This window comes from Garra rufa, unplaced genomic scaffold (genome assembly GCF_049309525.1).
Source record: "Garra rufa unplaced genomic scaffold, GarRuf1.0 hap1_unplaced_002, whole genome shotgun sequence".
NCBI classification, from domain to species: domain Eukaryota; kingdom Metazoa; phylum Chordata; class Actinopteri; order Cypriniformes; family Cyprinidae; genus Garra; species Garra rufa.
The window spans coordinates 12,273,550-12,287,286 of NW_027394277.1; the positions used below are offsets into that span (position 1 = coordinate 12,273,550).

Below are 13,737 nucleotides of genomic sequence, written 5' to 3' on the forward strand. Positions count from 1 at the left end.
TGTTTACATTTTCATATTTAATTTTATTGAAAAGAAATTATTTATTATTTATTATTAATTAACTATAAATAAATAAAAAAAATCATTGTTTATTTTACATTTTAGACATCAATATCTGGATAATATTATGAAACAATGGTTAAAACTGAAACTATAATAAATGATACAATTATTTAAAAAATAAGTAAATGTAAAAATATTTTTTTTATGTTAAGTTTGTTTACGTTTTTATATTTAATATTATTGTAATTATGTATTATAAATTCTTTATAATTTATTTATTTTTAAACATAAAAAATAATTGAAAAATAATTATATTAAACATTAAAAATTATAATTATAGAATAGAAGTATAAAATTAAAACCATTTTTTAAAGTAATTATTTAAAATATATTAAAAAATAAATTTAAAAATCTGACATCAAAAAAATAAAACGTAATATGTTCTAAATAAATTCAGCATTTCTAATTTCTTCAGTTTAATGTATATTTACAAATATATTTAAATACATGACAAACACATTTCACTAGAATGTGTTTGTCATGTATATTTTAGTTTATCATGTAAGCTTTTTTGTACATTCAGCAGTGCATTTAATAAAAACAATGTAAGTAAAAATATAAAATATAATGCATTACATAATACATTCTTTTCATAAATTGAATTAAGTATATTTTTTAAAGTATAAAATTAAAAATAATTATAAAAATGTATTTATTAAAAAAAAGAAAAAAGTAAAAATATATAAATAAATACATCCTGTGACATCAAAACAAAATAAAACGTAATGTGACTTTAAGTGTGTGTATACTTACATCAGACGGCCGTATCTTGATGAAGAAACTGCTGCGTTTGTAGGACACTTTGAGAACTTTCGGCCAGGGGAATCGATTAATCCTCAGCTTGTCCTTATACACCATCAGGCCACTGGAGCAAACGCCCAGCATTATATCCACCCCATCCAGATCCTGACAGAAAGACAATAGTAAAGAAATATATATAATCTTTTGACTTTATTGACTTGAGGTATTGAAACCCAGTGTTCAAACAAAGCTTTTGCAATCACAAAGCTCCACCACTAGGGGGCGTCCTTGCTTCTCTTTTAAAAAAAGTGAATGCTATAATTTATTTAAATCCATGGCTTGATGCAAACAGATTGACCTGGTTTCAGCTACCAAATCTGAGCAGTGACAGGACATGCAATGCTTTTATCACAAGCACTCCTATGAGATGAAGCACATTTCAGTGTGACGGATGTTTTATGACAGATCAGATTGATGAGTTCACATAATGAAGGCAGTGGTTTAATCAGTGCTGGGAAAAGTCACAGTCTAAATGGGACACCTCAGTAAATGGAGACCTTATGTTTAATAATATTTATGCAATGTAAATATATTATTATTATTATTATTATTATTATTATTATTATTATTATTATTATTATTATTATGATCATCCAGTCAATCAAATCAAAGTTATTAATTAAATAATGAAAAAAAATAAACAAATAAATTTGGTTTTAGCCAATTTATTTATTTACTTATTTGTTCATTCATTCATTTTTAATGTTAAACATTTTAGAAATAAAATATTAAACATTTTATGTAATATTGTTATTGATTTTTGATATTGTTTATTTAAAATGTATTTTAAAAAAGAAGAAAATAACTAAATAATGGATTTTATTGCAAACATTGCCAATCTAAAAAAAAACATAACATAAACATAAAAATGAATAATTTAATAATTATGTATTACATATATTATATTTATTGTTGTTATTATTATTATTATTATTATTATTATCCAATGAACAACCAAAGTAATTAAAATAAACAAATAAAAATAGTTTTATTCCATTTTAATATATAATCTTTTATTCATTTATTCATTCAGTCATATATTTATTTTGAATGTTAAACAATTTAATTATTTAATATTGATATTGATTTTAAAAATCGTTTATTTCAAATTTATTTAAAAAAATATTTGAGAAGAAAATAACACAATTTTATTTCAAACATAGCAAACCTTATAAAAATACAATATAAAAACGAATTTAATATTAACATATAAAATATATTAATGTATTATTAATATTAATATTTCTATTAATATACAATTAACAACCAAAGTAATTGAAATAAATAAATAAATAAATAAATAAAATTGGTTTTATCCCATTTTGACATATATTGATGTTGATTTTGGATATTGTTTATTTCAAATTTATTAAAAGAAAATAACAAAATAATAGATTTTATTGCAAACATAGCAAACCTCATAAAAAATATAATATAAAAACTAATTTAATATTAATATTTAAAATATATTAAAATATATTAAATCCATTTATTAGTATTATTAGTATTATTATTATCCAATGAACGACCAAAGTAATTGAAATAAATAAATAAAGTTTTATTCCGTTTTGATATATAATCTTTTTATTCATTCATTCATGCATTCATATATTTATTTTGAATGTTAAACAATTTATTTATTTAATATTGATATTGATATTTGATATTATTTAAAAAATTATAAATTATAAAAAATTATATTTGAGAGGAAAATAACAAAATTATTATTATCCAATGAACAACCAAAGTAATTGAAATAAACAAATAAATAAAGTTTTATTCAATTTTGATAATCTTTTTATTCATTAATTCACTCATTCATATATTTATCTTTAATTGTTAAACATGTTTTTTTTAATATTGATATTAATATTTGTTGATATTAATATTGATATTAATTAATGTTAAAATAATTTAATTTTTATTTTATTTTAATGAAAAGAAGAAAATAACAAAATAATGGCAAAACCTTATATTATTATCCATTGAACAACCAAAGTCATTGAAATACATAAATAAAATTGGTTTTATCCCATTTTGACATATATTGATATTTGATATTGTTTATTTAAAAATTAATTAGAAAATATTTGAGAATAACACAATAATGGATTTTATTGCAACCATTGCAAACCTCATAAAAATACAATATAAAAATGAATTTAATATAATATATTTAAATGTATTAAACTAATTTATTATTATTAATATTATTGTTATTATTATTATCCATTCAACAAGCAAATAAATAAAGAAATAAAATAAATAAATAGGTTTTTATCACATTCTGACATATAACTGATTTATTTTTATTTATTTATTTATTTATTTTGAATGTTAAACATTTTTTTAAATCCAGTGTTAAACATTTTATTTTAAATTGATAAATTTATATTGATTTATTTTCTAGTTATATTTGATATTGTTTACTTTAAATTAAAAAAAAAAGTCATGGATTTTATTTCAAACATTGCAAACCTCATAAAAGACTGAAAAAAAAAAGAAGAAAACTGTCTCCTATTGATCTACTGTACCTTTGCTTGGTGAAGATCAACCCCATACATGGCCAGTTTTTTAGCATTCTCCAGGAACATCATATCAGCCTGAGCCGGACTCATAGATCTGTATAAATAAAGCCAGAGTCATAACATTACCTTCCTAAAGAAATGGACAGCACAAATGCTTACATTTTAACCTTAACCTCTATTAAATATTTATTTAATTTGCATTAAAATATATATCTCAAACAACATCCATTTATGATAAGAATATACAGCAGAAGGCAGCAGTCGTGATCACCTGTATGTGCGATGAAGCTCCATGACTTTGTCCTCCAGCTCCTTGGTCTGTCCCGGGATAAGATGGAGCTCCTTGGCATAGTCCGTGCCGTGAACCTCGGGGTCGTACTCTCCCAGCTCAGACTGCAGGGCGTAAGATCCCAGCAGGGCCAGGGTCACGAAAGAGCAGGGCAGACGACCGTTCTTGATGTCCTTCCGCAGCTGCAAACACAAGTAGTACCTGCAGAGCGCAGATAACTTCATTTACTTTCATTATGTGCAAAGTTATCAAGTCAGGACAAGATGTTGCAAACTGTAAAACACAAGAGTCCAGAACTGCTACCATGACAACAGCAGTAAAGTGACGTCAGCGCGCCGCTGCGATTATTCAGGGTGAAAGGGCTTTTGTAATTTACGAGTGTGATAATGAAACTGGCTAGAGAATTGCATGCTCACTTGGTAGGAAACAGCAGGAGGCTCTCCATTTTATTAATGATTTAATCTGGCAAGTATCGGAGATTAGTTTTAAAATTAGTGTGTGGGCAAGCAAGAGATGGGAAGAGAGAGACAAACTACTATCTCATATGGCGGGAACTGGATATCAGATATGAGAATTGTGCGGAATTTAACTATTCTGGTTCAAATTCCCAAAAAATTTAAAAATGAAAAACAGTTGAAGTCAAAAGTTTACATACGCCTTGCAGAATCTGCAAAATGGTAATTTTACTAAATAGAAGGGAACATACAAATATTTTTTTTATTTAGTGATGACCTTACATATAGTCCACCGGAGAAAAAAATAATGACCCTGTTCAAAAGTTTACATACGCTTGATTCTTAATACTGTGTTGTTACCTGAATGATCCACAGCTGTGTTTTTTTGTTGTTGTTGTTGTTTAGTGATAGTTGTTCATGAGTCCCTTGTTTGTCCTGAACAGTTAAACTGCCTGCTGTTTTTTCAGAAAAAAAATTCAGGTCCCACAGATTCTGTGGTTTTTCAGCATTTTTGTGTATTTGAACCCTTTCCAACAATGACTGTATGATTCTGAGATCCATCTTTTCACACTGAGGACAACTGAGGGACTCATTTGCAACTATTAAGGCATTAATAAATAAAGTAAAAACTTTTTGAATCAGGGTAAATTTGACTTATTTTGTCTTCTGGTAAACATGTGAGTATCTTCTGTAGCTTCTGAAAAGCAGTGCTAAATGACAAAAATATGATATCCCTCATCCCTCATTATGTCCCTCAGTTGTCCTCAGTGTGAAAACATGGATCTCAGAATCATACAGTCATTGTTGGAAAGGGTTCAAATACACACAAATTATGAAAAACCAAAGAATAAGTGGGACCTGAAGGATTTTTCTGAAGAACAGCAGGCAGTTTAACCGCTCAGGACAAACAAGGGACTCATGAACAACTATCACTTCAGGTAACACCACAGTGTTAAGAATCAAGTGCATGTAAACTTTTGAACAGGGCCATTTTTATAAATCCAATTATTATTTTTTCTTGTGGACTTTTGTAAATGACTTTCATCTGAAATATCTTATTCAGTTTAGTACTAAATAATAATAAATTTTGTACGATTCCTTTTATTTCGGTAAAATAATTAACATTTTGCAGATTCTGCAAGGTGTATGTAAACATTTGACTTCAACTGTATAAAAACTGAATTATCTTTTTTACTCTAAAAAGTACAAACCAGTATATTAAAAAAATTAAGAAGAACTGGAAAATAAAGTGCCTCACGGGTGTTTATAGGTTACGGGTAGGTGTAGGGAGGACTTTATTGTCCCAATAAGGCAACACCTATTTAATAATTTTAATAAAAATGATTATTTACATTTAATATGTTATTGTTGCATACTATTTATAATGTACTACAATGCTGAGGTGCAAATATCTGCCATTAAGTATAAATAGTATAAAAAGCATCTATGTACACTTATTGCAAAGAAAATCCTGCTATTTTTACATAGTCTAAATATAATGTATCTGATATCTGCATTTAGTGTAAATCATGTATCACTAAGAAAATACTGCCAAAAAAATTCACTTTTTGTACTTGAGTTTTCATAGGGCGCATTTGTTTTTGAGCCATTCAATATGACTATAAAATAATTATTATTTAGAGATTCATTCAGTCCGGCTGTCAAATCACAAAGGCTGCGATTTAAATAAATAAATATATGCACTGCGTATTTAAGAGTGAACCGCAGCACTGTGTTCATTACAGCGCATAAGGCTCATAATATGGGGTTTCAGCAACTCAGGCTTGGTTTACAGTAAATAAACGCAGTGCCGCATTTCACTCTAAAACAAACATACAGAATCACATATATTTATTTAGTTAAATTGCAGCTTTTGTAATTTGATAATCCCACTAAGCCATACCACAAAATCAATTTTATTTCTAATACGACTATAATCCTAGATATCAGGGACAGGAAACATTAAAGAGAGATAGGGAAAAAGATGGGTGATTGCAGAGGTTAATTTAAAACGTCAAATCATCTGACCAGTAACCATACGTAATCCTGGACCACAGGATTTCTTTCTTTAGTCGAAAGGAAATTAGTGTTTTGTTTTTTTTTGTTTTTTTTTTTAGGAAAACATTTTTACGATTTCTCTCCATATAATGGACTTCTATGGTGCCCCCGAGTTTGAACTTCTAAAATGCAGTTTAAATGCAGCTTCAAAGGGCTCTAAAGGATCCCAGCCGAGGAAGAAGGGTCTTATTTCGCGAAACGATCTATTATTTTTTATAATAAATTACAATTTATATACGTTTTAACCTCAAACTCTTGTCTTGTCTAACTCTGCATGAAAGCTGTGTATTCCGATTCAAGACAGTTAGGGTAGGTCAAAAAACTCCCATCTCATTTTCTCCTCCAACCTCAAAATTGTCCTACATCGCTGCAGAAGTACCGACCCAGTCTAGGACAATTTTAAAGTTGGAGGAGAAAACGAGATGGGAGTTTTTCGACATACCCTAACTGTATTGACTCGGATTACACAGAGTTAGACAAGACGCATGTTTGAGGTAACGTATATAAACTGTATTTTTTTAGAAAATAACCAATCGTTTTGCTGGATAAGACCCTTCTTCCTCGGCTGGGATCATTTCAAGCCCTTTGAAGCTGCATTGAAACTGCATTTTGGAAGTTGAAACTCGGGGGCACCATAGAAGTGCACTATATTGACAAAAATCTTGAAATGTTTTCCTCAAAAAAACTATTTTTTTATGGCTGAAGAAGGAAAGACTAGAACTAGAAGTGAAGTACTCCTTTAAGGAGCACGGGTATATTTGTAGCAGTAGCCTAAAATATATTGTATTGGTTTAAAATGATAGATTTTTCTTTTATGCCAAAAATCATTAGGATATTACGTAAAGATCATGTTCCATGAAAATATTTTATACATTCCCTACCATAAATATATTAAAATCTCATTTTTGATTAGTAATATGCACTGCTAAGAACTTTAAAGGCGATTTTCTCAATATTTAGATTTTTTTGCACCCTCAGATTCCAGATATTCAAATTGTCAAAAAAGTCCTATCATAACAAACCACACATCAATGGAAAGCTTAATTATTCAGCATTAATAAAAAAAAAATGACCCTTATGACTGGTTTTGTGGTCACATATTAGGTCTAAATTAAAGAAAGTGCTGTTCACCTGGTGATGTCTTCTGATAGTTGGGCTGGATCAGGTGGGTAGAACTTCACATTGAATGTGAAATCGTAGTCGGTGCCTAAATAAATGCAAACATGATTTTAAACAGGAACAACAGACTAGACACTGACTTTCTGGTAGTTATTTCATGTCAAAAAGATGAACGGCATGATATGACTCACCTTGTACTTGCCGTCTGATCTCCTTGGTGAAGTCCAGCCATGTCTGAAAGACAAAGACATCCTTTAACTAAAGGCCTGTTTACACCAACAAATCTGGGTTTTACTGCTCTCAGAACTCTAAAATAAGTGTAGAAAGCAAATTAATTAAAAGACATTAAACAATACAGACATCATTTACAAGAAAAAGCATGCACATGTCTTTTAGTTTCCACTGGAAATCTTCTCCAAAAGGTAAACTAACCTAAACATGGTGCGTCAAGAAAAAAACTAGCTGCCTACAGTTAATATTAAAAGAGTGAGATTGAGCGCTAACAGATTGAGGCACCTTTATGGTTGACGTCTCCCATATGGCCAGTCCATAATAGTCCTTCTCTAATAGGTTCAGGTGGTCACACACTTTTGCAAACAGCTCTTGGCCTTTGGCATGTTTCTGAAAACAAAGAAATGTAGTTAAAACACAGAACTGAGCAGCTTATTTAGCAAATTATGTCATGTACAGATAAGAGTAGCGTACTAACATAATATTTTACTATTCCTTCAGTATATAGTATAGAAACCCTGCCACACAAGAACAAATATATAAATAAATAAAGCTTCGCTAAATCAGAATTATTATATAATTCATAAGTCATTATGAGATAATACAACAATGTCAATATGACAAAATGTTTATCTATTATTATAGTTAAAAATAGCTATTATTAAATCTATTAATAGTCAAGACATTTTTATCTCATAATTTCAACTTTTTATTTCATAATCGTGAAAAGGTGTGATACTAAGTCATAATTGAGACATAAGTTAAAATTATGAAATACTAAGTAATAATTACGAGATAAAAAGTCAAAATGATTAAATAAATTGAAATTATCAATTAAGTCATAATCATTACAATTATGGCAAAAGTCATAATTATGTTAGAAATGTAAATTTATAAAATAAAATAAAAAATAGTTATCACAGAAAGTCACAATTATAAGAAAATACGACAATGTCATTATGACAAAATTCTGAAATTTTTATCTCATAATGTCAGCTATTTATCTTATGACTCAAGATTATGAAATAAGTGAAAAATTATGTGATACTAAGTAATAATTATGAGAAAGTGTTATTATTATTACATGAACTGAAATTATTAATTAATATTATATATAATAATCATGACAGGATAAAACGTTAAAATTATGACAAAAGTTATAATTAGGATAAAAAAAATGACAAACGTCAAAATTACGAGATAATACAATAATGTCATTATGACAAAATTTAGATGTTTTTATCTCATAATTTCAACTTTTTTTAAGTGAAAAATGTATAATAAATTATTAAATAAGTTGGAATTATCAATTAAGTCATAAGCATGATAGTAAATCATAATTATGAGATCATATCAAAATGACAAAGTAAAAATTATAACAAACAATTTAAATTGAAATTAAAAAGTCATAATTTTGGCAGTAAATCGAAATTATAAGATACAAAGTCAAAGTCAAAATAATGAGATAGAGATACAACAATATCAATGACAAAAATCTATTTTTTTAACTCATGACTTAAATTGACATCACCAATAAAGTTGTAATCATGACAGTAAATCAGAATTATGAGACAGAACGTTCAAATTATGGCAAAAGTTAAAATTGTTAGAAAATGAAATTATAAGATAAAATATAATAGTTATGACAGAAAGTCAAAATTATGAGATAAATTTGGACATTTTTATCTCATAATTTCAACTATTTATCTCATAATCATGACTCATTTTGATTCAGTCTCAACTATGAGAAACAAAGTCATAATTGTCAAAATGTGACATACTAAATTATGAAATAAGTCAAATTTCATACATTGAAATTCAGCAGTCAAGTCATAATCATGACAGTAAGGCAAAGCTATGAGGAAAGAAACAGTAGTAATTCAAAAAGTAACTTCTAAAACAACATAAAAAAATAATAATTACTGTATGTCAGTAATTCAAAATTAAAAGATACAAAAACAGATATGATAAAAAGTCAAAATTATGAGATATAATGCGTCCATACAACAATTTCAAAATTACAAAATTGTTGACTTTATCTAATAGGGCTGGGTATCGTGACCAATTCGGCGATTCGATTTGATTCTTATTTTTAGGGTTTCGATTCGATTTCGATTAGCTATCAATATTTCATTTAAAATGTTAGTTTTGCAGACATGGGATCCATATTTTGATATAAATGCTGGTAACTGAAACTCTCCTACTTAAGTTTATTACTGAAATACACATCTACGTTAATAATAGGGTGCACACAGTTGTTTATTATAAACAACTTTTATTTTAAATGAACACTGTAACAAGAAGTCATAAATATGTGCATCCATTGTACACCATGTAAACAAACTGCAAAATGCACATTACTGTAAAAAAAAATAAAAAGACTGTAAATGTGCAACAGTGAAATCTATTAAGATCTTCAAACATGTTTAAGAAATGAACATTTTTCTAAATTCAAAACGTTCAAAACAGGCCCATCATAAAGCCCTTGTCTGCATATACAAAACATTCTAACTGTCCATAAAACTAACAGTTCTTAACTACAGCCTAATCATTTTTGATCACCAGATTTTCTGCAAAAAAAATCAGCTGATGGTGACACCTTCAGGACGAGAGGTGAATATTCATATCCTCTTACGTGAAGCACGCGCATTAAGAATCGATATCGTTGCGTTAAACTGAAGATCGATTAAAATCGGAGAATCAATATTTTTTACCCAGCCCTATTATCTAATAATTTCTCCTATTTATCTTATAATCATTGATTACAACATAAAATGTGCAAATATGTCAACTAATTCTTAAGTGGCAGAAATGGGCTTCGATAATATTGAATGTATACTGTGCTTTGTAAACATATTATCTGTATGCATGTACTACACATTGTGCTGTGCTCAGTATCCCACAATGCAATATGTAAGACTTCACTTTCCAGTGAGAATAAACCAAGTGATTAGCAACAAGTGATGAATTTCCATTATGGGACTGCATGGTTAAGACATTTTAACAAGATGATAACTAGATCACATGCAAACTGAGGAGGTCACGTGACCACAACGTAGCACACTGCTGTCTGAAATGTGAAGTTATGCAGAGGGTTTCTCCTACTATTTTTGATACAGTTTATGTTCTATATAAAGAGTTGGCTCTTATTCTATTCTGAACATTGAGAAATCAGATTATTAGCTTAGCTGGTTACATGCTAACGTCAGAAATAGCTGTGAAGGTAAAGCGAGACTTGCGGGTCAAGTTGCTGCTTAGGGTGCCGTCTCTGTAGAAGGTAGACATCGAGTCAGACAAGAGCCACAGTACGACAGCAACAAAAGCAGGCCTAAGTGTCACATCAGCAGAAATAGTCTCTCGGTAGTCTGAGAGTTAATTAGCAAAGGAAGTAAAAGCCCTTGAGCAACGCTTGAGTTTCAGAGGCGCTCTCGTGGGACTAGACAGCGATACGCCGAACTTGATAAGCAACAAAAGCGGCGGTTGTGTGCTGTGTGTGTGTGTGTGTGTGTGTGTGTGTCGCTTACTTCCAGCTCACACTCGAAGAGAGTATCATCCAGGAGCTTGACTTTGCAGTGCATGATCCTGGGGCGGCGAGATGCTTTCTGCTTCTTCCCCTCCTCCTCCTCTTCCTCCTCCTCCACCGCGTTCTCCTCTTGTCTCTCTTCCTCTTTTTCTCCTTCCTCCTTCACTTCTGTTTCTGCCGCACCTGCGTCTTCCGGCTTGGCCTCTTCCTCTACTTTCTCTTTTTCCTTCTCGTGCTCCTTGTCTTTCTCTCCCTCCTCTCCTTTGGCCTTGTCCTCGTTTTTCTTCTCCTTCTTCTCTTTTTTCTCCTTCTTCTCTTTCTTCTCTGCTTTCTCTTTTTTCTCTGGCTTCTCCTTCTTCTCTGGTTTCTCCTTATCTGCTTTCTCTTTCTTTTCCTTCTTCTCCTTCTTTTCCTTCTTCTCCTTCTTCTCCCCCTTCTCCTTTTCTGCCTTGCCGGACTCCAGCTCGACGTCTTCCTTCTGATCTGCTACGATTTGCTGGAGGAAAACAAATTTAAACATGATCAAAATCAAAACTTTAGATTATTGCACAATTACTTTGGTAGAAAAAGACAAATTTGTGCCTTTACTAGAATCAAGGTATCTTACAGAACCAGTCAATGTCGTCATGATACCAAAATTTTGACTTGATACGATACCAGACTAAAATATCTTTAATGGTTACATTAAAAAATATTAATCAAAAATCACAAGTCTAATTAATTTAAATCATGAAACGTACACGATTTAACTGCAATTTCTTAAAGGTTTAACAAAAATGACATTTTAAGGCCCCATAAAATGTGTTATAATTATATTATTGTTCTATTGTTTTGTTTTAGTTTTATTTTGATCAAATACTGTTTTCAATTAATTTTCTGCATTCAGATCTAATAGTTTCATTCAATTTTAATAATCAAAAGCATATCTAATTAATTTATAAAGATTAATTAAAATGTATTATTTATTTTATTTTAATTTTTTTTCTGTACAATTTTCTTGTAAATAAATTCAGGTAAAAAAAAAATTCTATCAAACATTCCTTAAATGTTGTTTTAATTATATTAAGTAATATTTCTTTCAAGTTAAACTAAACTTTGATTTTGACAGGTTCTGGCCAAATCTTATTTCATGATATAGTAATTTTATTTCACAATTACAATTTATATCATGATATAGTCAATTTTCGTTATTTTATTCTTGTTATTAATAATAAGAAAATACATGCAAGTAACAAACTAAAGGACAAAGTATAAAAATAAAACAAAGACACAGATGAAATAAATAGGGCTCTATGAATTTTTTTCTATTCCCAAATTCTGTTGTATTTTTTCCAAATTAATTTCCCATTTTTAATATTTCTAGACTTTATTTTAATGGTTATATTAAAAAATATTAATCAAAAGCATGTCTAATTAATTAAATTATTTTTTCTTTTATTTTTTTCTTTCAGAAATAGGCCTACTGTCTTGTGTAGGCCTATTTACAATTTTCTTGTAAATAAATTCAGGTAAATATTTTTTCTGATAAACATTCCTTAAATGTTGTTTTAATAATACTTTTATTACAGTTTTTTACAATCGTTTTTGCACTAATAACAGAACCGTAATGTCATTTTTCAAAACTCTAGACACATAATTCACAACCAATGATCAAAATGCACATTTTTCAAACCACTTAACACATTTTTCAAAATGCTTGGATACAATACATATAAGCCAAAGATCATTTGTTCATTGAACTTAAATCACCTGTTCAAAATGACACAACTTAACATCAAAGTATTACTATTTCAAAATGCAACTCACACATTACATCTGAGATGAGTGTGCATTAATTTTGTTACAAAGATTGAACTATCAGTTGATACATCTGCTTAAAATGATAAGTAACTGTTGCATTACCCTTGAAGCATAGCTTTTATGGAAAATAGTGCATGTTTCAGGATAGATCATTTGACACCAGTTACCACAGAATATGACCCAGATGGACCACACTACACTCTCAGAAAAAACGGTACAAAACTATACCTTTTAGGGTACAAGTAACCTTTAAAGGTACCTTTATATGTTTTGTTGCCCAGGAACACATTTTCATATTCAACATTACTGAATGCGAGATGTCATTTTTATGTTATTGCTTTTGTGGTTTTAATGAGTTAATCGCTACCCTGGTTTAAAAAAAAAAAGAATGTATAAAGAACGTTGGTACACAAATTAGCCCTGCTGAAAAAAACCCATCCAAAACCAGACTAGGCTGTTTGGCTGTTTTTAGCTGGTCATAGCTGGTCAGCAGGCTGGTTTTAGAGGGGTATTGGCCACTTTTCTGTCTGGTCAGGCTGGGAAACCACCAGCTAAAACCAGCTAAGACCAGCCAACCAGCCTAGGTTGGTTTTAGCAGTTTGTAAACTGTAAATTGTATTCTGTACCCTGCTGAAAAAAAAAACTGCTAAAACTTTGAATTAAATTTTTTCTTTAGAAAACCTATGCTGAGATTTATTTTATCAGTAAATTCCACATTACAGTATTTCAATGATACCACTGTGTCTGTACTGTTCTCAGTCTACAGTAAAAAAAAAAAAAATGAAACCTGAATCACATATTTTGTACAACTATATTTAATGACTGTACTAGCAAAAACACATTGAAACTATGGGTAACTTGTGTATGGGT

At 29.4% G+C, this 13,737-nt stretch overlaps 1 protein-coding gene across 4 annotated transcripts in view; it reads right to left on the reverse strand.

Annotated features, from left to right (window-relative positions):
- The window catches only part of LOC141305430 (protein 4.1-like), a 91,651-nt gene that overhangs the window by 36,121 nt on the left and 41,793 nt on the right, over positions 1–13,737 (reverse strand). For all 4 annotated transcript variants that reach the window (XM_073832534.1, XM_073832533.1, XM_073832532.1 and 1 more), the window contains exons 3-9: positions 11,069–11,563; positions 7,830–7,934; positions 7,505–7,547; positions 7,326–7,401; positions 3,664–3,882; positions 3,399–3,486; positions 817–969 (exon numbers count right to left, since the gene is read on the reverse strand). In XM_073832534.1, the coding sequence (XP_073688635.1) occupies positions 817–969; positions 3,399–3,486; positions 3,664–3,882; positions 7,326–7,401; positions 7,505–7,547; positions 7,830–7,934; positions 11,069–11,563 (1,179 nt within the window). The remainder of the gene's footprint in view (positions 1–816; positions 970–3,398; positions 3,487–3,663; positions 3,883–7,325; positions 7,402–7,504; positions 7,548–7,829; positions 7,935–11,068; positions 11,564–13,737) is intronic.